This window comes from Podarcis muralis, chromosome 2, assembly GCF_964188315.1.
Source record: "Podarcis muralis chromosome 2, rPodMur119.hap1.1, whole genome shotgun sequence".
NCBI classification, from domain to species: domain Eukaryota; kingdom Metazoa; phylum Chordata; class Lepidosauria; order Squamata; family Lacertidae; genus Podarcis; species Podarcis muralis.
The window spans coordinates 108,436,097-108,461,040 of record NC_135656.1 but is presented as its reverse complement, the minus strand read 5'-3'; the positions used below and the strand labels follow the sequence as shown (position 1 = coordinate 108,461,040).

General features: G+C 44.2%; 1 protein-coding gene across 1 annotated transcript in view; it reads right to left on the bottom strand.

Moving 5' to 3' along the window:
- Positions 1-24,944, bottom strand: part of LOC114589697 (uncharacterized) — a 65,823-nt gene that overhangs the window by 18,018 nt on the left and 22,861 nt on the right. Inside the window, exons 3-4 of the mRNA XM_077920804.1 lie at positions 23,650-23,662; positions 9,928-12,098 (exon numbers count right to left, since the gene is read on the bottom strand). Coding sequence (XP_077776930.1) covers positions 9,928-12,098; positions 23,650-23,662 — 2,184 coding nt within the window. The remainder of the gene's footprint in view (positions 1-9,927; positions 12,099-23,649; positions 23,663-24,944) is intronic.

The window sequence follows — 24,944 nt, the reverse complement described above, 5'->3', positions numbered from 1 at the left end:
GCTCCACATGGATCCTAGGGATTTTTGCACTGGGTCACCCCAAATTCACCATCAGATCACATAGCATGTCCATAGCTACAGTTTGCACCAAAAAATCACGCACTCACTGTTGCCTGGGGCCGCAGTGGTGCAAAAATGCGGTTACAAAGCACAGATCCACATGGATCCTCAGGATTTTTGCATTGGGCTACTCCAAACTCACCATCAGATCACATGTCTGTAGCCATAGAATGAACCACAAAAATCATACATCCACTGTTTCGTTTAGAATATTTTTTTCCTTGTTTTCCTCCTCTTAAAAACTACATGCGTGTTATGGTCGGGTGCGTGTTATAGAGCGAAAAATACGGTAAATAAAACAATGTGAAAAAGTGAAATATAGAGTACACGGTCAAAGCAACGTAACAGAAAACTAAACTATTATCTTAAAGATTTCAAAACAACACATTACAAAGGAGGTCAACTACAGAATACATGTTAAATAGGGCTGGGTGAGTCTGGGCCCCGCCCCCTAGGCCAGGTGGGAAAGGCCTTGCAGGGAGTGGTATATAGATGGCATCTTACCCCCCAAAAAGCTTGCTAAAATGTAGAAAGGGAAAACATCAACCTGTTGGAGATGTAAAAAAAAGGAGGGGGTCATACTATCACACGTGGTGGACCTGTGTAGCCATTGGCAAATACTGGAATGATATTTAGAACGAGTTTAAGAAACTATTTAAAATTACTTTTTTAAAAAAAACCCAAAGATTTTCCTACTTGGTATATTACCATCAGAAATTTAAAAAGTTATAAGATCATTGTTTATGTATGGTATAACAGCAGCTAGAACCCTTATAGCAAGGAGCTGGAAAAATGAAACGCACCCAGAGATTACAGATTGGCAGATACTCATGTTATGATATCTACAATTAGCAAAACTGACGAGATCAGTTAGAGGAATATGGAAACAAAAACAAATAGAGAATGGATGATATTTCAGAATTATGTAAAACTTTATTGTACAAATAACTCCATATGAGCAGAAATTGAGTAATATTTGTAAAGAAAGAGATCAAAGGAATGTATACAAAGCAGAAAGAAATGGTATTATATAATGTAAGCCTGTTTTTAAAAGTTTTTTATATCAAACAGTAGAATGAGCGGGATGGGAATGATTGTGCCGATGAGTAGTTTTACTATGTAAATAACTTTGTCTTTTTTCCTTACTATTATTTCTTGGTTTCTTATCTTTTTTAATTCTTTATTTTTTTCTTTCTTTATAAATTTTCTATTTTCAATCATTTTGTTTTTTCTACCTGTTAAGAGATTGTACATAATGTTTGTATGTTGTTTAGTCATGTCTGACTCTTCGTGACCCCATGGACCAGAGCATGCCAGGCACTCCTGTCTTCCACTGCCTCCCGCAGTTTGATCAAACTCATGTTTGTAGCTTCGAGAACACTGTCCAACCATCTCGTCCTCTGTCGTCCTTCTCCTTGTGCCGTCTATCTTTCCCAACATCAGAGTCTTTTCCAGGGAGTCTTCTCTTCTTCTTCTTCTTTTTTAAAGATATTTATTAAAGTTTAAAGAAAGATTACAAAAAAGTTGCAAAATAAGAAAAAAAAAGAGAGAAAAGAAAAAAATACAAAATACAGAAAAGCAAAAAACAATTAAAATCAAATCAATCTTTTCATATCTTATCTTTCGTTTACTTGTTTCCCTGACCTCCTCACACCTCCCTTTTTTGTATTCCAGTTCAGTTAGTTAAATCAGCAAATCTTCTCCATCCTTGTTTTTATCTTATTCCTCTACCTGAATGTATTACAGTGGTGCCTCGCAAGACGAAATTAATTCGTTCCGCAAGTTTTTTCTTCTTGCGAGTTTTTTGTCTTGCGAAGCATGGTTTCCCATAGGAATGCATTGAAAATCAATTAATGCGTTCCTATGGAAACCGCTTGCCAGGCTGGCGGTGCGGAGAAGGACTTTTCTCCCCACCGCAAGCCTTCAGGACAGGTACGGGAACAGAGGGGAAGGCGCGCAGCGCTTTCCCTCTGTTCCCGGGGCTTGCGTGGGAGGAGGGTTTTTCCTCCCCACCGCCAACATTCAGAAAAGCATTCTGAATGTTGGCGGTGGGAAGGAAAACCCTTCTCCCACCCCAAGTCTTCAGGACAGGCATCCGAAGGCTGGCGCGGGGAGAAGGTCTCTCCGCCCCCCCGCCAGGCTTCGGAGCAGCCTTCAGAGGCTGCTGCCATAGTCAAGCGTCACTTCTCCAGCTGGGAGAGGGTCGCGGGGGGCTGCTTTAGCCCCGCGCGCGCTCTCCCGGCTGGAGAGGTGACGCGCGCCTATGGCAGGAGCCACCATAGCCGAGCGTCACCTCTCTAAAGCAGCCCCCCGCGACCCTCTCCCGGCTGGAGAGGTGACGCGCGCCTATGGCAGGAGCCTCCATAGGCGCACGTCACCACTCCAGCCGGGAGAGGGTCGCGGGGGGCTAAAGCAGCCCCCCGCGACCCTCTCCCGGCTGGAGAGGTGACGCGCGCCTATGGCAGGAGCCTCCATAGCCGAGCGTCACCTCTCCAGCTGGGAGAGCGCACGCAGGGCTAAAGCAGCCCCCCGCGACCCTCTCCCGGCTGGAGAGGTGACGCGCGCCTATGGCAGGAGCCTCCATAGCAGAGCGTCACCTCTCCAGCCGGGAGAGCGTGCACAGGGCTAAAGCAGCCCCCCGCGACCCTCTCCCGGCTGGAGAGGTGACGCGCGCCTATGGCAGGAGCCTCCATAAGCGTGCATCACCTCTCCAGCCGGGAGAGCGTGCGCGGGGCTAAAGCAGCCCCCCGCGACCCTCTCCCGGCTGGAGAGGTGACGCGCGCTTATGGCAGGAGCCTCCATAGGCGCGCGTCACATCTCCAGCCGGGAGAGGGTCGCAGGGGGCTGCTTTAGCCCCGCGCGCGCTCTCCCGGCTGGAGAGGTGACGCGCGCCTATGGAGGTTCCTGCCATAGGCGCGCGTCACCTGGGAGAGGGTCGCGGGGGGCTGCTTTAGCCCCGTGCGTGCTCTCTCGGCTGGAGAGGTGACGCGCGCCTATGGCAGGAGCCTCCATAGGCGCGCGTCACATCTCCAGCCGGGAGAGGGTCGCGGGGGGCTGCTTTAGCCCCGCGCGCGCTCTCCCGGCTGGAGAAGTGACGCGCACCTATGGAGGTTCCTGCCATAGGCGCGCGTCACCTGGGAGAGGGTCGCGAGGGGCTGCTTTAGCCCCGTGCGTGCTCTCCCGGCTGGAGAGGTGACGCTCGGCTATGGAGGCTCCTGCCATAGGCGCGCGTCACCTCTCCAGCCGGGAGAGGGTCGCGGGGGGCTGCTTTAGCCCTGCGCACGCTCTCCCGGCTGGAGAGGTGACGCTCGGCTATGGAGGCTCCTGCCATAGGCGCGCGTCACCTCTCCAGCCGGGAGAGGGTCGTGGGGGGCTGCTTTAGCCCTGCGCACGCTCTCCCGGCTGGAGAGGTGACGCTCTGCTATGGAGGCTCCTGCCATAGGCGCGCGTCACCTCTCCAGCCGGGAGAGGGTCGCGGAGGGCTGCTTTAGCCCTGCGCGCGCTCTCCCAGCTGGAGAGGTGACGCTCGGCTATGGAGGCTCCTGCCATAGGCGCGCGTCACCTCTCCAGCCGGGAGAGGGTCGCGGGGGGCTGCTTTACAACCTTCCGAAGCCTGGCGGCGGGAGGAGGTCTCTCCGCCCCACCGCCAGCCTTCGGAGGAGGTCCGAGGACAGTGGGGAAGACGCGTTGCACTTCCCCGCTGTCCAGGAGATTTCCCTATGGGCTTTCGTCTTGCGAAGGAAGCCCATAGGGAAATTCGTTTTGCGAAGCGCCTCCAAAATGGAAAACCCTTTCGTCTTGCGGGTTTTCCGTCTTGCGAGGCGTTCGTCTTGCGGGGTACCACTGTATATCTTTACATTCTCATCTGATAACAATCCATTTTTACATACTCCTTTATAGCATTGCTGCTAGAACCACTTAACTTCATGCCAACATCATTCTAACATTCATTAATTTTGCAGTGTTTATGTAGATAGTCTTTAAATTTCTTCCAATCTTCTTCCACCAACTCTTCTCCCTGGTCTCGGATTCTGCCGGTCATTTCCGCCAATTCCATATAGTCCATAACTTTCATCTGCCATTCTTCCAGGGTGGGTAGATCTTGTGTCTTCCAATACTTTGCAATGAGTATTCTTCCTGCTATTGTAGCATACATAAAAAAGTTCTATCCTTCTTTAACACCAATTGGCCGACCATGCCCGAGAGAAAGGCCTCTGGTTTCTTGAGGAAGGTATATTTAAATACCTTTTTCATTTCATTATATATCATCTCCCAGAAAGCCTTGATCTTTGAGCACGTCCACCAGAGGTGAAAGAATGTACCTTCATTTTCTTTACATTTCCAACATTTATTATCAGGCAAATGGTAGATTTTTGCAAGCTTGACTGGTGTCATGTACCACCTGTATATCATTTTCATAATATTCTCTCTTAAGGCATTACATGCTGTAAATTTCATACCTGTGGTCCATAACTGTTCCCAGTCAGCCAACATAATGTTATGTCCGACATCTTGTGCCCATTTTATCATAGCAGATTTCACCGTTTCATCCTGAGTATTCCATTTCAACAGCAAGTTATACATTCTTGATAATATCTTAGTTTGGGGATCTAACAGTTCTGTTTCCAATTTTGATTTTTCCACCTGGAAGCCAATTTTCTTGTCCAGATTATAAGCCTCCCTTATTTGATAATCATGGAGCCAATCTCGCACTTTATCTTTTAAGTTTCTCAAAACTCTGCAATTTCAATTTATCTCCTTCTTGTTCCAAAATCTCCCAATATTTCGGCCATTTGGCCTCCATATTGAGCTTTTTCTGAGCCTTCGCTTCCATCGGTGATAGCCACCTTGGGGTTTTATTTTCAAGCAAATCTTTATATCTTATCCAGATATTGAACAATGCTTTCCTGACAATATGGTTTTTAAATGCTTTATGCGCTTTGACCTTGTCATACCACAAATATGCATGCCACCCAAATACATTATTGAAACCTTCTAAATCCAAAATGTCTGTGTTCTCAAGAAGCAGCCATTCTTTCAGCCAGCAAAATGCTGCTGATTCATAATAAAGTCTAAGGTCTGGCAGGGCAAATCCACCTCTTTCTTTTGCATCAGTTAGTATTTTAAATTTTATTCTGGGCTTCTTGCCCTGCCAGACAAATCTGGAAATATCTCTCTGCCACTTCTTGAAACAGTCCATTTTGTCCAAAATTTGCAATGATTGAAACAAAAACAACATTCTTGGGCAATACATTCATTTTTATAGCAGCAATACGGCCTAGCAAGGAAAGCTTCAAATTTGACCATATTTCTAAATCCTTTTTCACTTCTGACCAACATTTTTCATAGTTATCTTTAAATAAATTCAAGTTCTTAGCAGTCATATTAACCCCCCAGGTATTTTACTTTCTTAACCAATGTTAAACCTGTCTCCGTCTGAAACCTCTCTTTCTCAATCGGTGTTAGATTTTTCTCTAGAACTTTAGTTTTTAACTTATTCAACTTAAATCCTGCAACCTGACCAAATTCTTGAATCAATTCCAATACTCTTTTAGTACTAGATTCTGGCTCCTGTGATATCAGTATTAGATTGTCTGCAAAAGCTTTCAATTTGGCTCCAACTTATATACCTTTAACCAGTTGGTCCCTTCTGATCATATTTAGGAGAACCTCCAGGACCTAAATAAAGAGCAATGGGGAAATTGGGCAACCTTGTTGTGTCCCTTTCTCTATCTTAAATTCCTCCGTCACCACATTGTTAACAATTAGTTTAGCCTTTTGTTCTGAATAAATTGCACCTATACCATTTCCAAAACCTTGACCAACCCCATCCCTTGAAGATTTTTCTTCATAAAACTCCAAGAAATGTTGTCAAAAGCTTTCTCCGCATCCACAAATATCAAAACTGCTTTAGTATTAATGTTCACTTGTAATTTTTCTAAAATATTAATGATATGCCTCGTGTTGTCAGACAAGTGTTTGCCCGGGAGAAAGCCTGCTTGGTCTTTATCTCTTCCACTAGTACTTTTTTTAATCTTTTAGCCAAAATATCTTCAAAGATTTTGTAATCCACATTAAGCAGAGATATGGGGCGGTAGTTCTTAAGTTGTGTCTTCTCAGACTCAGTTTTCGGTATAAGTGTAATGTAAGCTTCCTTCCACGGCGCTGGTGCTTTTCCCCCCTCCAAAATTCCATTACAAACTTCCTTTAGTGGTTGAATTATCCAATCTTTCAAAGATCTATAATATCTTGAAGTTAAACCGTCCAGCCCTGGAGATTTACCCAGTTGCATATTCTGGATAGCACCTTCTACCTCCTGTTCTGTTATTTTATAGTTCAACGTTAACTTATTTTCTTGAGAGATTTTTTGTAGTCCATTTGTTTTTAAAAATTGATCTATATCAATCTCTTTCTGTGGCCCTTGTGTATATAATTGTTTAAAGTATCTCTGGAAACATTTTCTAATCTCCACTGGATTCTGTATATTCTTTCCTTCCACTTCCAAATTTGTAATGGTGTTAAATTTTTGTCTTTTTTTATTTGCCAGGCTAACAATTTCCCACATTTATTAGCCGATTCAAATGTCTTTTGTCTCATCTGTTTAATTTTCCACTCTATTTCCTGATTCATCATTTTCATATATTGAACTTGATGTAGCTTTATTTCTCTCAGAATCTCTTGTGACTTTGGTTTCCCTCTGTTTCTTCTCGCCTTCTTTTATTTTCTCCAAAAATTTTATCTTTTTTCTCGTTTTGAGTTCTCTTCTTTATTGCATTCTGTTGAATCAGAAACCCCCTCATAACCGCTTTGCTTGCGTCCCAGATTACTCTTTTTTCAATGGTAGTATTCATATTTATCTCAAAATGATCTCTCAAAGTTTTTTGGGCCTTCTTGGTAACCTCTTCGTCTCTAAACAAGGTGTCATTCATCCTCCATCTGAAGGAGCCAATCGGTGTTAGTTTCATCTCCATTTTCACAGAATTATGGTCGGAGCAAGTTTTAGGACAAATTTCCACTTTTCTAGTCTTTGGAGCCAGTCCTCTACTTATCCAAATTTGGTCAATTCTTGTCCATGTCATTTTGGCTTCAGAGAAGAAAGTTCCCTCTCTACCCAAGGGGTTCTTTGTTCTCCAAATGTCAACTAAGTCCATATTGTCAGTCATCTCAAAAAAGGTTTTTGGTAGTCTGCCATCCTTGGTAACTACCTGTCTCTGTGCCTTGTCCATATTTGTAGATACCACTCCATTCATATCTCCCATCATGATGATATTATAGTCCAGATAGTCCAACAAGGTCTCATGCAACTTTTTAAAGAATTCAGATTTCCCCTCATTTGGTGCATAAACTCCTATCAAAAATTTCTCTCCTTGTGTTTGAATTTCAATTGCCACAAATCTTCCTTGATCATCTTTGAAGATAAATTTCGGTGATAGGCTCTCTTTTGCATAAATCGCTACTCCTCTTTTTTTAACCTTGTCCGATGAGATAAACTCTTGACCCAATCTTTGCCTAATGCCAGAGCTAAAACATCTTCAGATACCATTCCTTTTGACTTAAGTTGAACAGATGCTGCCCCTGGTGGTGCAGAAGGGCCAGATGCTGATGCTCTTCGCTGCTGCCACGATTTACCAGACCTTCTTGTTTTTTCTTGAAGCAAATCTATTTTTTCTTTTCCATCTGCCTTAACACTTTAACTGGAGCCCAAGGTCGATCCCACGGCCAGAGTTTGTTTTGAAGTGGAAAATGCCCCTGGCCAGTTGTTGTAACAATTTCAAACTTCCTCTAGGGGGACACAGTAACAGTCAATACTTGTTGCATTAAAATAACTTTTTCTAGTCCCCCATTTAACAAAATAAGCAACAGTTTCAATTTCAGTTAGTTTTGTTACCTTAAAATCAGGAGAAACCAGTCAGAAACAATGTATCTCTCTTGCAGAGTTAGCTGTCAAAAATTACATTGTCCATAAGCAGTGCGCTTCACAATGCGGCAATCTTATTGTCCATTGGCAGCCCGTTCCCAGGCTTTAAGCGGTGGACTTTTGTTTCCTTTCCTCTCTTTTTGCAGGAAAATTTACTTCTCCCTTCCCCCCCCTCCTCCAACCAAGGGAGGGAGATCTCTTGTATTGATGTTAGGATTATAGTCCTTTTCAGTCGACTTTCCAGGTGGGGTGCTGAATTGGGGGGGCACTGAAGGTGTCCACCGAGTCCCACGGTCACAGGCTTCACCCGCCTGTGATTTTTAGAGGGGTCCCCGCTTTGCCGTAGCGGCAAGACCCAATTTCCGCAAAGCTTAATCCCTCAAAGTTAGAGGGAATCCACCATTACCGATGGCGCCGACCCCGGAAGTCGAGTCTTCTCTTCTCATGAGGTGGCCAAAGTATTGCAGCCTCAGCTTCACGATTTCTCCTTCCAATGAGCACTCAGGGCTAATTTCCTTAAGACTGGATGCATTCGTATAGACATGCAAATTTTTTAATGAATAAAGAATATTAATTTTTTTAAAAAAGGTTGCAATCAACTTAACATATGCGATACACGCGCTTCGCTCTAATGCCTTCTGAATTAACTTGCACTCCACGACAAAGGGATACACTCCTGCTAAATGCACACTTGCTGATTACAGGTACATACTTGGGAGCAACAAGAACTAGCCTTGCGTGGAAAAAGAAGCATCCCCTCTACTTCTCTTCCCTTCTCCCCTCGCCCCCACCCAAGGGCCAGGCCCATGCTTGCTCCCCTAAACCAAAACCTAACCAGGGACCCAGCTGAGGAGAGCTGCACTGAGGCGCATTTGTGAGAGCCTCCCTCTGAATCTTCCCAGGAGCAGGAGGACTGTATAGATTTGGACCAGTGGTTTGCAGAGGAACATAGTTCAGAAGGCAGAAGATGGGAAATACTGGATGGGGAACAGCTTGCAGAAGAAATGGTTGATCTTTCCCTTAATTTGTAACTCAATGCCTTGAAGATCCAATAGCATTTCTTTTTAAATGCTGATAATGCTTTTATTGTAGCTTTTTAATTATTATTTCTGTACCCCCTTGCTAACCAAATATTTTTATATATATGAAAAGCAAATCTTGGATTGAGAAGATAAGGGTTTGTAAAGAAGAAAAGGGGTTGTTTTTTTTTAAAAAAATGTTTGTCTCTGTTCTAAAATTTGGTTATAATATAAAGTGTGTCAATATATTTGGCTTTGTTTATAAAGCAGAAGTGACCAGCTGCTCCTGGAATAAAAAATGAGCTCTGTATCAACAAAAGTTTTACCTATAATTATTCATAAAGAAAAGTTCTAAGAAACGTGAGATTTTCCACCCTTGAGTTTTTGAACTACAACTCCCATCATTCTTGGCCATATGGGCTGAGACTTATGGGCGTTGTTTCCCAACATCTGAGGTACCCCATTTCCCTAAAGCAGACAGATGCTGATCCACAAGACAAGGGCAGCCCATCATTTTGGCATTGAAGGGCACAGGTCAAAACTCAACAGATTCATCACACACCTTGAGCATTCCAGATTCACACTCTCCCCATTTATCTAGCAACAACTTCCAACTTCTTTTCTATATTTGGTATATGTGACCTTCATTACTTTAATACATATATATGTATATACAAATTTAAATACAAACACCAAAACATCACTCAGATTCCATGCATTTAAAATTGATTTCGGCCTTTATGAGTTTCTTAATGTGAGGTAAAGAGTGAAACGTGAGTGGAACATTGCATACCTTGATACGGCTTTTCACCTGGGTGAATTCGCTCATGAATATTAAGGTCTCCACACTGTCTGAAGCTCTTTCAACACTCCATACATTTAAAGGTTTCTACCCTGTATGAGTTTGTTGATGTATTCTAAGGTTTCTACTTTGACTGAAGCTCTTTCCACATTCAATACATTTAAAGGGTTTCTCCCCTGTGTGTGTTCGTTGATGTATTCTAAGGGGACCACTACTACTAAAGCTCTTTCCACATTCAATACATTTAAAGGGTTTCTCCCCTGTGTGTGTTCGTTGATGTATTCTAAGGTTTCGACTTTCACAGAAGCTCTTTCCACATTCAAAACATTCAAACGGTTTCACCCCTGTGTGAGTTCGTTGATGTATTCTGAGGGATCCATTCTGACTGAAGCTCTTTCCACATTCAATACAATTAAATGGTTTCTCCCCCGTGTGAGTTTGTTGATGTTTTCTAAGGTTTCCACTTTGACTGAAGCTCTTTCCACACTCCATACATTCAAACGGTTTCTCCCCTGTGTGAGTTCGTTGATGTGTTCTAAGGGTTCCACTTTCACTGAAGCTCTTTCCACATTCAAAACATTCAAACGGTTTCACCCCTGTGTGAGTTTGTTGATGTATTCTAAGGTCTCCACTACGACTGAAACTCTTTCCACATTCCATACATTCAAATGGTTTCTCCCCTGTGTGACTTCGTTGATGTATTCTGAGGGATCCATTCTGACTGAAGCTCTTTCCACATTCAATACAATGAAATGGTTTCTCCCCCGTGTGAGTTTGTTGATGTTTTCTAAGGTTTCCACTTTGACTGAAGCTCTTTCCACACTCCATACATTCAAACGGTTTCTCCCCTGTGTGAGTTCGTTGATGTGTTCTAAGGGTTCCACTTTCACTGAAGCTCTTTCCACATTCAAAACATTCAAACGGTTTCACCCCTGTGTGAGTTCGTTGATGTATTCTAAGGTCTCCACTACGACTGAAGTTCTTTCCACATTCAATGCAATTAAATGGTTTCTCCCCCGTGTGAGTTCGTTGATGTGTTCTAAGGGTTCCACTTTCACTGAAGCTCTTTCCACATTCAAAACATTCAAACGGTTTCACCCCTGTGTGAGTTCGTTGATGTATTCTAAGGTCTCCACTACGACTGAAGTTCTTTCCACATTCAATGCAATTAAATGGTTTCTCCCCCGTGTGAGTTCGTTGATGTGTTCTAAGGTTTCCACTACGACTGAAGCTCTTTCCACACTCCATACATTCAAACGGTTTCTCCCCTGTGTGAGTTCGTTGATGTGTTCTAAGGGCTCCACTAGAACTGAAGCTCTTTCCACATTCAATGCAATTAAATGGTTTCTCCCCCGTGTGAGTTTGTTGATGTGTTCTAAGGTGTCCACTTTCACTGAAGCTCTTTCCACACTCCATACATTCAAACGGTTTCTCCCCTGTGTGAGTTCGTTGATGTATTTTAAGGTTTCGACTTTCACGGAAGCTCTTTCCACATTCAAAACATTCAAACGGTTTCACCCCTGTGTGAGTTCGTTGATGTGTTCTATGGGCTCCACTAGAACTGAAGCTCTTTCCACATTCAATGCATTCAAATGGTTTCTCCCCTGTGTGAGTTCGTTGATGTGTTCTATGGGCTCCACTAGAACTGAAGCTCTTTCCACACTCCATACATTCAAACGGTTTCTCCCCTGTGTGAGTTCGTTGATGTATTTTAAGGTTTCGACTTTCACGGAAGCTCTTTCCACATTCAAAACATTCAAACGGTTTCACCCCTGTGTGAGTTCGTTGATGTATTCTAAGGTCTCCACTACGACTGAAGTTCTTTCCACATTCAATGCAATTAAATGGTTTCTCCCCCGTGTGAGTTTGTTGATGTCTTCTAAGGTCTCCACTTTGACTGAAGCTCTTTCCACATTCAAAACATTCAAACGGTTTCACCCCTGTGTGAGTTCGTTGATGTATTCTAAGGTTTCCACTTTCACGGAAGCTCTTTCCACATTCAAAACATTCAAACGGTTTCACCCCTGTGTGAGTTCGTTGATGTATTCTAAGGTCTCCACTACAACTGAAGTTCTTTCCACATTCAATGCATTCAAATGGTTTCTCCCCCGTGTGAGTTCGTTGATGTGTTCTAAGGTTTCCACTACAACTGAAGCTCTTTCCACACTCCATACATTCAAACGGTTTCTCCCCTGTGTGAGTTAGTTGATGTGTTCTGAGGGCTCCACTAGAACTCAAGCTCTTTCCACACTGCATACATTCTAACGGTTTCTCCCCTGTGTGAGTTCGCTGATGTGTTCTGAGGGCTCCACTATGACTGAAGCTCTTTCCACATTCAATGCATTTAAACGGTTTCTCCCCATTGTGATTTTGTTGATGTATTCTAAGGTCTCTACTTTCACTGAAGTTCTTTTCACACTCCATGTATTTACATGGATTCTCTCTTGTGTGAGTTTGTTGGTCTAAAGCACATTCCACATTCCTTGCATTTAAACTGTTTCTTTGTTCTTCCCAATGAATTCACAGATGGCTCCGTAGAATTCTGACCATCGTCTTCCTCACCTGTTTGGGAGTGGGGGGAGAGAAAGAAAACCCTGTTAGACTTTTAGGAAAGACAATAAATGAACCATCTTCCTCCGTCCATCCTGACTAGGTTTACAGGTTCAACTTCTTGAGGAGCGCAGAATCCAAGGCAAGTTGTAGCTTCCTGGGAGGAAGGAAGAAGTCAAGGGAGTCTCAGAGCCCCTGTAGGGATTCTGCTGCCTCTGTAGAAGCCCCTATTGGGCACCCACTTCCCAAGAGCCTCCACACATTTTCAAACACCTTTGGCAATTCCTTCCGCCTGCCTGTCCCTTCTCCCTTCCTAAGGCTGGCATGGTATGGGCAGGAATGGCCTTGTGGCAGTTGCCCAAAGGGCCACAATAAATGTAATAATGTGTATCTCTGTAAATCCTTGAGTGTGCTTCTAAAACAGAAGTTATGGTAGTCTGTGCTTTATAACTGATTATTTTGCAAGTTGCCGCCCCCCAATTGGGGCAGAAATACAGCTAATATGAGAATCACAAAGATACAGCTGAAAGCTGGAACACGAGTCAACACATGGTGCAAATGGCTGCATGTAACACAGGTTCCCAACATGCACACCAACACAACGTAACAGAATGCTGTGGGAATCAAAACTAAATCAGCAGAAATTGCCAGTGCTTATCGCACATGTGTATTATAAATAAAATGAGGTAATGATGAATATGAGGAACGTGAAACTCTAAAGGGACTTTTTTAAGGAGGCGGGGGACGCAAGAAAAATTTAGATTCTTTTGGCAACAATAAACGTTAAAACAAGGAACTGCTGAGCAAAAACAAAAACAGGAGCATGTGCAGAGGTTCTTGCGGAAAGGGGGCGGGGCCTTCAAAGGTCTCATAATCGACCCAAAACAACACAGAGGTCTACCTGTCAATTGTGGTCCAGCGCTTGGACATCTCTGATGTAAATGATTGCTCGAAATCGAAATGCTTTGTTTGAAATTATATAAATACCACTGCCTGAACCACTGGGCAGGGTTGCAGTTTTGTGGAACGATCCAACTGTAACCTATTGCTTTGCAATAAACAATGGTGGACTCCTCTCTGTTTCGGAGTTTTATTGGTGTGAACTCAGGAGATAAGACTAGATCCCATGGAACATGAGACTTACCGTATTTTTCTGTCTATAAGACGACCCCTATTTGGGGGGCCTCAAAATATTGAAAATAGGGGGATTGAGCTTCTGGGGAGGATTATTTGGGGGGAATGCTGAAAATCACTAACCCACCAGAACGCAGCTCACAACCACTCGCGTTGCAGCTGCCTGATCGCTGTCATTAGCCCTCCTGCTTGCTGCTGCGGCAGCCAATAGACAGCTGCCCTTGTCGCAGCAAGCGGGAGCATGATTGGCGGCTGCCGGTGGCAATCGGGGAGCTGATAGGTGGCTTCTGCCTGGGAAAGGCGCAGGAAAGGCAGAAAGGGGGAAATACCTTGATCGGCAGCTCCGCTTTGCAGGTGGCCTCCTCCCCTTCCCCCTTCATTTACAGAGTCTGCATGGGTAGAGGAGGCTACGGAATAGCAGGCGGGCGGTGCAACGTTATGCAAGAGGAGCAGTGCAGAAATTTGTAGCCTCCAAGATGTTTCACGGGAAAGGCGCAGGAAAGGCATAGAGGGGAGAAATATCTTTGATCAGCAGCTTTGTTTTGCAGGCGGACTTCCCCATTAGTTTGCAGAGTTTGCTGAGCAGCACAAAGACGCTGCACGGCAAAAACCAACAGCCTACAGCCTCCCTCCCAGCTGTAGGGCGGGCAGAGTGGGGGGAGGCAAGCAGACTATGGAGGCCCCAGGGCTCGCCACTGCGAGGAGCTGCGACTGCCAGAGCAAGGATTGCATTTATTTATATATTTAATTGCTATATTCCATGTATAAGACGAGCCATGTTTTTTAACTTTAAAAATTGGGCAAAAAACCTCATCTTATACACGGAGAAAGACAGTAATTTGCAAAGGACTGCTCTGAATACATGGGTGGCCCTTGCATGGAGAAGGAAGCCCCTTCCTTGCATCTTGGCCCCCTGGGAGACGCGGTGGAATTGAGGTGATAGTGACAGCTCTTGCCTGTTCTGCCTTCTAAAGGAGAACTTCTCTTCTCCTCTTTGTTGCACACAGAGGCACAACTCATCCGCAGCTGATGGCCTCCAAATGCTGGCGAAGGCGCGCAAGCCCACCCAAAGCCACCACACCCACCACGCACAGGCAAGAGACTAACCGCCAGTCCGGGAGCTTCCAAACACCTCCTTCTGCCGCCCTGCCCGCTCAACCAACACCCCTCATGGTGGGGCCACCTTGGCCGCTACCCAATGACAGGAGGGCGAAGGGTAAGGCTTAGCAGGCCAGGCTGCCCAGATACCTCCCGGGGTGAGCGAAGGAACGAGCAGAACCCTGCCCAGGGCCCAGGCAGGCGCTGGAGGCTGTGCCTAAAGAGCCCGCTTTGCCAAGGAAGAATGCGCTAGGAAGGAATAGGGAGTGTTATAAGCTATAATTTTAATTTTCAGGATATAAGGTGTATGAAATTATAAGCAGTAGAAATTTATATGCTATTACTCAGAAAGGGAAGTTGGGGGAAGTCATGGGGGTGGGGAGATTAATTGGAATGTAAAATGTACCGTATTTTTCCGTCTATAGGACGCCCCCATGTATAAGACGCCCCCATGTATAAGACGCCCCCTATTTGGAGGGACTCCAAATTAAGAAAACACCCCTCAGCACTACCCGTGTATAATGTTCAGTTTCTGTTAATTGATTCTCATGGGAAACTTGCAGATTCTGGCTTCACACAATTAACTCAAGGCAGTGTCAATTTACTCTTGGCAGAAAGCCCAGGTCTGCTTGACCTAGAAACTACTTACTCTGATTGGTTAACGACCAGCACTCAACTCTGTTATCTAGGGACTGCTAGCACAGTTTGATGTGAGGTGTGTTAGGAGTAGAAGTGCTGTGTATGGTTTTGAGAGAGAGAGAAAGAGAGGATTTATTTTGCTTTTATTTGTATGCAGAAACTCTGCTGGTTTTAGTTTTTCCTTTTTTAATAAATCCTGTAAATAGTTATTCTGAGTCTAGCTGACTAGTCATTACCGCCGCAACTAGCTTCTTCGCTGTGCAGGAAAACTCTGCTACGTTTGGGCTAAAGCCAATAGGGCTATGCCTGACACTTCAAAGTTCCATGAGGTTATGGGCATTGTGCTGCCAGCCTGAGTTGCGGTGGTGTCAGCATCAATGGCGTTGGTTCCAGTAGTTCCAGAAGTTGTTGTTCCTGTCGGTGCAGCAGATGGACTCTGGCTGGTTCCTGACTGTTGTGAGCTGGTGACGCAGCGGACACAAGGACAACAGCTGCAGCGTGTGAGTGCTGGGTGCTGTGGTTCCTGTTTTCTCTCTCGGTGGTCGTGAGTAGCTGGTTCCGGGTTCCAGGGACATCGCTCTCAAGATGGCCTCACAACCAGTTCAGATGGCTTTTGAGCGTCTGAATGACTCCAATTACTTGCTGTGGTCGGAACGCATGCAGGCAGTGCTGCAGAGGGATCGTCTCTGGCAAGTGGTGAGTAAGTTTCCTGCGAAGCCTGATGATGAAGACCTCGATAAAGACCAAAGAGCAAGGGCCACAATTGTCTTGGGGCTGGAAGATTCCCAGTTGCCGTATGTGAGGGGAATCAAGACAGCTAGAGGTGTGTGGCAAGCACTTAAAGAACTCCATGTGCGTGAGACAGCGGTTTCCAAGCTGTTCATTCGCAAGGCATTGTACAAGGCAATGTTACAGCCTGGGGTTACAATGCAGGAACACCTACACAGTTTACAGTTAAAGTTTACTGCGCTACAGGAAAGAGACTGTGCGTTAGACCAGCAGGAGAAGGTGGCTATTATTTTGAGTTCTCTCCCGGAAAGCTGGGATAATTTAGTTTTGTCTCTAGAAGGCATACAGGAGCATGATTTATCAGTCAGCTATGTTACTGGGCGTTTGACTGAAGAATGGCAGAAGAGGCAAGAAAGGTCGTTTGCTGCAGAGGCTTCTACAGGCGGGCAGTTTGGAAGGAGTTCTCATGCCGTGTCAGAGGTGGAGCAAAATCAGCGTACCGGTGAGGAGTCAGCGTTTGCTGTTAGGCGTTGTTTCCGATGTGGGTCTTCAGCGCATCTAAAACGACAATGTCCGGAGTTGGTCAAGTCTCAGTTGCCGGTGCAGGAGCAGAGACGAGATCAGCAGCAGCAGCAGCATAAAAAGGAATTCTTCAAACGAAAACAGTCGGCTCAGCTGGTGACCGGCGAGGTCAAGATTGCTGATGAGAAACAAGCTGTCTGGGTGGTCGATTCGGGAGCATCTCGCCACATCGTAAATTCAGATGAATTGTTTGTTTCCAAGAACTTAGCACAGCGCAGCCAGGTGGCTCTAGCAGACGGAAGTACTTCCGAAGTGATTTCGGGGGGTGCAGTTTTGGTTCCTTGTCTTCGTGAATGCCTGCAAAATGTACTTTGTGTGCCGTCATTAAGGAGCAATCTGATGTCTGTAGATTGTTTGCTAAAAGCTGGGTTTAAAGTGTATTTTGAAGGAGACAGTTGCATTATTAAGAAGGCTGGTGAGATTTTGGGCACTGCTAAGTCAGAGGGAGGCTTGTTTTGGCTTAAAGCAGGATCTCAAGTTGCAGCAGTAGTCAGTAAATCTCAGCCTGCAGTGAATAACAAAGCTATACATGACAACTGTGTGCACTTATTGCATAGGAAAATGGGGCATGCTTGCTGGAAAAGTGTACTAAAAATGTCTGAATTGGCTGATGGGGGTAATTTAAAGAGTTGTAACAAGTACCTTGATTGTAATGTTTGTAAAAAGGTTAAAACCCACAGAGTCTCTTACCCCAGAAGTGACAGAGTTAGTGAATCACCTCTACAGCTGGTTCACATGGACGTAATTGGTCCATTTGCTGTAAGCAGGGATGGATCGCGCTTTTCAATAACAATTGTGGATGACGCCACGCGTTACTCTTGGGTTTTTCCCATGAAAAATAAGGGTGACGTGTTCACTAAGTTTAAAGGCTGGGTGGCATCTGTGGAAAGATTTCTGTCCATTAAACTTAAAAGGATTCAGACGGACAGAGGTGGCAAATTTATGTCAAATGCCTTTAAAGATTGGTTACAAAAGCGTGGCATTGGGCATAGAAAAACGAACGTTTTTTCCCCAGAGGAGAATGGCGTTGCGGAGCGAAAAAACAGATCTTTACAAGATATGATGTTTGCCATGCTTGAGGATGTCTTATTGGGGGGAAAGCATGCTCACCGCGTGTTATCTCCAAAACAGGCTCTTTCATCAAATAATAGGTACAATCCCGTACTTTAAATTGTTTCAGAAAAAACCCAAAATTGACCATTTGCATGTGTTTGGATCAAAAGCCTGGGTATTAATTCCGAAACAAATGAGGAAGAAAGGAGATCCTAAGACCAAACAGTTAGTGTTTGTGGGTTACCAGGAGCTGGGAAAAGGTTTCCGCTTTGCTGAAGGGACAAATGGCATTGTGATCTCCAGGAATGCCAGTTTTTGTGAACATAGTGGCTGGGAGAGACTACATGCCAATACTGAGGTTTGGTTTGAACCTTCCCAGGAGCTTCATGACTCTGAAGGTAAACACAGAGAATCAGAGTCTGAGGGGGAGGAAAGTTCAGATAAGAGCTCTCAAGAAAGTGGAATTAGCCAAAGACCAGTTGCTAAGCAACAAAAGAGAGGTCGTAGTTCTGAGGAGGAAAGTGGGTCAGAAGAAAAATTTTCTCCCAGAAGATCTAAAAGACAAAACAAAGGAGTGCCTCCGGTGCGTTTTTCTCCAGATACTGCAAATGTGTTTAGTGTAATTGCAGAGCCCAAGAGTTTTCAGGAGGTGTTAAAGTTACCAAAAGAGGAGGCAGAGCGCTGGAAACAGGCAATGGAGGAAGAGATGTCCTCTCTGAATGAGCACAAGGTTTTTACACCAGTAGCAGCGCCTGAGGGGGCAAAGATTGTAGGCTGCAGGTGGGTGTACAAACTTAAACCTCTGGTGACAGGAGAGTACAAATACAAAGCTCGTTTACTGGCTCAAGGATACTCTCAGAGGCCTGGAAAAGATTATGATGAGACTTTTCCCCCTACTGCTAAGGGGGACAGTGTAAGGCTGATTTTAACGCTTGGAGCAAAGAGAAAACTCCTGTTAAACCATTTTGATATCCAGACTGCATATTTACATGCATCAATATCAGAAGACCTGTATCTAGCCGAACCGCCTGGTTATGAGACGGGTTCCAATAGAGTGTTGAAATTAAACAAAGCTCTATATGGTCTCAAACAGGCTGCAAGATCTTGGAACAAATGTTTCCATGAGGCCTTAGTGTCATTTGGTTTCAAGCAGAGTACAGCTGACAATTGTGTTTATGTACGTGGTACAGGCAGTGATCAAGAGTTTTGTCTGATTTATGTAGATGATGTTTTGTATGCCTGCAAAACAGGTAAACAAACTAAAAGGTTTGCCAAACAATTGTCCAGTAAGTTCAAAGTGAAAGACTTACCCCCGGTTAGGACATATCTAGGGTTGGAAGTGTGCTGGGCCCAAGATGGCAGCTGTCTAATTAGTCAGCAGAACAAAGTTAAATAACTACTGACTACATACAGGATGCAGGATTGCAAAGGGGCAGTGGTGCCTATGGATCCAGGTTTCATAAAAACACGAGCCTCAATTTTATAGCTAATTTTTTTGGTAAAAAACAAACAAACTAGCCTTATACACGGAAAAATACGGTAATTTGGTGTTTTGATTATGCTTAAATTTGTTATAAAATCTGAATAAAAATATTTTATTAAAATAAAAAAGTTTTGTGAAAGACTAGATGGGAAATTTATTCAAGGGCCACAAGTGCAGAACTTGGCAGTTACAATGGAATAATTTCTGCATTGCATTGGCTGCATATTGATACCACAGAGAAGGGTGAAACAAGTAATCAAGCCACAAACATTTTGTATAAAATGGAGGAACTTGGTTCCAGAGATCTTTTTGATCATTTTAAAGAACAGGCAAAGGACAAATTGCCTGATGTTGATTACAAGAAAAGCAGAAGAAGATCTAGAACAGGCTTTCTCAACCTGTGGGTCCCCAGATGTTGCTGAACTACAACTCCCATCACTCCTACCTAGCAAGGCCAGAGCTCAGGGATGATGGGAGTTGTAGTCCAACAACATCTGGGGACCCACAGGTTGAGAACTGCTGATCTATAAGGAGGCATATAGGTGAGGATGAAGATGAAGCTTTAGAGAACCTTGAGCCAGGAAACAAGTTCAGAATCAAAGCATTTATACCTGCGATAGATGCATTAGAATCAAATCTGGCACAAAGGGCATCAGTATACAATGATGCTGCAAAAAAGACTGGTGACTGGGAGCAGCCACCGAGATCACAGAACACTGGTCTTGAAAGACCCACGTTGGCTCCCAGTATGTTTCTGAGCACAATTCAAAATGTTGGTGCTGACCTTAAAAGCCCTAAACGGCCTCTGTCTAGTATACCTGAAGGAGCGTCTCCAACCACATCGTTCAGCCCAGAAACTGAGGTCCAGCGCTGAGGGCCTTCTGGCGAGAAGCAAGGTTACAAGGAACCAGGCCTTCTCACTGGTGGCACCCGCCCTGTGGAACACCCTGCATCGGATGTCAAGGAAATAAACAACTATCTGACATTTAGAAGACAACTGAAGGCAGTCCTGTTTAGGGAACTTTTTAATGATTGACGATTTTATGTATTTTTTTATTTTTTGTTGGAAGCCGCCCAGAGTGGCTGGGGAAATCCAGCCGGATGGTTGGGGTATAAATATTAATATTAATAATAATAATAATAATATTAATAATAATAATAATAATAATAATAATAATAATAATAATATTTCATCTTTAACAAAATTAGATGCTGCAAAAGAAGAGATTCATGAAGAAGTTAATGCTTTAAGCCAAACATATCCTGAAGATGTGGACATGAACCTTGTTGGAGAACTCAACCATTTTCATCAATACATTAAAAAGTCAAAGCCATGAACATGATAATGTGACACATCAGGATCTGTACCAAGTAATATTCATGGATCACTGCCTTGTCATGGCAAAGGGGCTTCAATAACTCAGAGACACTATGAGCTATGCCGTGCAGGGCCACCCAAGACAGACAGGTCAAAGTGGAGAGTTTTGACTAAATGTGATCCACCTGGAGCAGGAACCAGCAAGCCACGCCAGTATCTCTGCCGAGAAAACTCCATGGTTGTATAAAAGTTATGACACTGGAAGATGAACCACTCAGGTCAGAAGGCATCCAATATGCTACTGAGGAAGAGCGGAGGACAAGTACAAGTAGATTCAGAGCTGATGAAGCAGCTGGGCCAAAGCCGAAAGGTCGCTCACTTGCGGGTGTGCCTGGAAGTGAAAGGAAAGTCCAATGCTGCAAAGAAAAATATTGCATAGGAACCTGGAATATAAGATCTATGAACCATGGTAAGCTGGATGTGGTCAAAAATGAGATGGCAAGAATAAATATTGACATCCTGGGCATCAGTGAACTAAAATGGTTGGGAATGGAGATCTGCTCAAGAAAATTGGAGATATGAAAGGAACATTTTGTGCAAAAATTACCATAATAAAGGACAAAAGTGGTAAGGACCTAACAGAAGCAGAAGACATCAAGAAGAGGTGGCAAGAATACACAGAGGAATTATACCAGAAAGATATGGATGGCTCGTACACTCCAGGTAGTGTGGTTGCTGACCTTGAGCCAGACATCCTGGAGAGTGAAGTCAAATGGTCCTTAGAAAGCACTGCTAATAACAAGGCCAGTGGAAGTGATGACATTCCAGCGGAACTATTTAAAATCTTAAAAGATGATATTGTTAAGGTGCTACACTCAATATGCCAGCAAGTTTGGAAAACTCAGCAGTGGCCAGAGGATCAGAGAAGATCAGTCTAGAACGCAATGCCAAAGAAGGGCAGCGCCAAAGAATGCTCCAACTACCGCACAATTGCGCTCATTTCACACGCTAGAAAGGTTATGCTTAAAATTCTACAAGGCAGGCTTAAGCAGTATGCAGACTAAAAACTCCCAGAAGTACAAGCTGGATTTTGGAGGGGCAGAGGAACCACAGACCAAATTGCAAACATGCGCTGGATTAGGGAGAAAGCTAGAGAGTTCCAGAAAAACATCTACTTCTGCTTCATTGACTACGCAAAAGCCTTTGACTGTGTGGACCACAGCAAACTATGGCAAGTTCTTAAAGAAATGGGAGTGCCTGACCACCTCATCTGTCTCCTGAGAAATCTCTATGCGGGAGAAGAAGCAACAGTTAGAACTGGATATGGAACAACCGATTGGCTCAAAATTGGGAAAGGAGTACGACAAGGCTGTATATTGTCTCCTTGCTTATTTAACTTATATGCAGAGGACGAGATGGTTGGACAGTGCTCTCAAAGCTACTAACATGAGTTTGACCAAATTGCAGGAGGCAGTGGAAAACAGGAGTGCCTGGCGTGCTCTGGTCCATGGGGTCACAAAGAGTCCGACACGACTAAGTGACTAAAGAACAACAACAATGTCCAATCAGCATTCTCCAATGTAGAAGCAATTCTGAGAATGTTCCTTTGAATGATGATTGCAAATTGCCATTTGTAAAGATACATTTCACAGCTGAAGAAGATAAAAAATGAATTCGGAACAACAATGTCTCAAGATAAATTATGTTACTTCAGCCTCATGTACATAGAATGTGAGAAGCTATGCAGTTTATCATTTGATGATATCATCAGTGACTTTGCTTTGGCAAAGGCAAGAAAGTATTGTAATTTAGATCATGTTTGTGTACTGTTTGTATACACAGTACACAATTAATCATGATAAAATTATACAGTTGAATGGGTATTGGGGAGATGCAGTAATACAATTACCGTATTTTTCGCTCTATAACACGCAGATTTTTTCTCCTAAAAAGGAAGGGGAAATGTCTGTGCGTGTTATTGAGCGAATGTGTGGTCCCTGGAGCCAAATGGCACGAGGGGAGGCAAAAAAAATCAGGCAAAAATCAAATTGCGTTTCTCGGAGAAGGGAAACCTGAAAAGAGGAAGCGGCTGCTTTCCTGCATTCTGCCTCAGGGTCTTACTGCCCACCCACCTCTGTTTCCTTGCTGTGTTTGCTCAAACGGAACAAAGAGCAGGGAAAGCCCCTCCCCTCCAGGCAAGCAGAGGGGAAAGCAGAGTGTCGTCTCTGTGCTCCGGTGCTGCTGAAAACATGCAGGAGGGGAGAGAGAGAGAGAGAGAGAGAGAGAGAGAGAGAGAGAGAGAGAGAGAGAGAGAGAGAGAGCTGGCTGGCTTGGGTGGGTAGGTGAGGGAAAACTTTTGCCTTCCTTTCCTCCCTCCCGTTATATCCCTCTCCTGCATTCTTAGCCAGCTGCTTCTCTGCACACCCCTCTCCCGCTCCTTGTCCCTTCTGTGTTTTTCCCTCCCTCCCCACTTAAAATGTGGTTAAAAAGCATGGATCCACATGGATCCTCAGGATCTTTGCATTGGGTCACCCCAAATTCACCATCAGATCACATAGCATGTCCATGGCTACAGCCTGCCCCCCAAAAATCACGCACCCACTGTTGCCTGGGGCTGCAATGGTGCAAAAATGTGGTTACAAAGCATGGATCTACATGGATCCTCAGGATCTTTGCACTGGGTCAGCCCAAATTCACCATCAGAGCACATAGCATGTCCATGGCTACAGCCTGCCCCCCAAAAATCACACACCCACTGTTGCCTGGGACTGCAATGGTGCAAAAACGTGGTTACAAAGCATGGATCCACAGGGATTCTCTGGATTTTTGCATTGGGTCACCCCAAATTCACCATCAGATCACATGTCTGTGGCCACAGCATGAAGCACAAAAATGATACAGCCACTGTTTCATTCAGAATGTTTTTTCCCTTGTTTTCCTCCTCTAAAAACGATGTGCATGTTATGGTCAGGTGCGTGTTATAGAGCGAGATATACGGTAGTCCTGTAAAATACTTTTTACGTACAGGTGTGTATAGTATTGCTATTATTTGTAATGCGACATATTACTAGAAATACTGTCTTTTACACTCACTAAGTGTAACAGGGTACAAAGGTCTGCTGTGCCAATGAAGTATGTGGACTATTATGGTAATATTGATACTTATATTAAAAAATCCATTGTATTTACTACAATTGCATTGTACAGGCTATAACAATTAATTTCATATTAATAAAGCTATTTGTTATTAGTAGTTGTCTGCACTGTATATTTACACCTATTATAATTTCAAGTTATAGCAAGTTTCTAGGACTAGATAATGATTCTTTGTAACCTGCGTTTCTAAAGGAACTTTTGTTATTGCCATATGCCAATGTGTTTGCATTATTAAGTTTGTTATGAATAACAAAATCATTTTAAGTTAGAGCTTAATAATTATTTCACTATTAATATACTTCGTAATTGTATTTCATTATTAATATATTTCTCAACTGTATTTCAGTTCAACAAGTATGTGCAAATTTTTTTAGATACCGATTAGGTTCATAAATTACCATACAACCTACATTCAACACAAAAAAACAGCGACAATTTGTTGTTGACAAAAGACAGCTGGACATATAAAGGGCCCCATGACCTCCAGTAGCTTAGGGCCTCATCAAACCTCAATCCGGCCCTGCCCCCACTACTTTATGCAAGGAGTGCAAGGAACAAAGAGCTGCTTTGGAGAAGGCCTCTCCCCTTCCTTCTTCCTGCGAGGGCCCCCCCCTGCCTTTGTTTTCCTCTCCATCTTTTCCTCTTTCTCCCTCTGCCATCCAGCAATCCATGTCCCCATCTCCTCTACAAAACGGAAGACTTGGATGTTTTTGGTGTTTCTTATTTTGTTGGAAGCCGCACAGATTGGCTGGGGAAACCAAAAAAATGGGCTAGTGAAACCCAGAAAATAATAATTGGTATTATTATTATATTTATTAGCTTTATTATTTTTATTATTATTTTATTGCGAGCCTGCCCAGCAATGCCCAAACCTCTCCCCTTTCCCGCCTCATTCCCTGCAACTTCCTTTGCACCAGATCTGGGCAGGAGGAAGCTTTTCTCTTTGCACAGAGGAAACCCCCCCCCCCACCTTCAAGGCCCCATTAAGAGAAACAGCTCCCTTTCCTCCCTTCTCTTCTTCTCCCCGTCCCGGGGCTTCTCATCCTGGACCCCCACCCCTTGCCAAGCCCCTTCCCTCCTTCCACGCCGCTGTCTTTGCACTCACCCGAAATCCTGGCGATGGTGGCAGCGACCCTGGGCAGCGGGGCCGGGAATGGGAGGCAGGATATTTCCGGGGGCGGGATAATTGCAGTACCCAGCCAATGGGGAGAGGAGGGAGGGAACCTGGGCTTCGAGAATAGGGAACAGATGCTCCTTGCTTTAAGGGTTAAAGCCAGAGAGTGGAAGCTGCTGGGAGAGGGGCTGCTGCTCGATACTGACTTGGGAAAGGGGGCGCGGCTTAATTAGAACAGCTGACCGTCATGCACTGACTTCCGTCATGCACTGTCCTTGTCCTGCAAGGA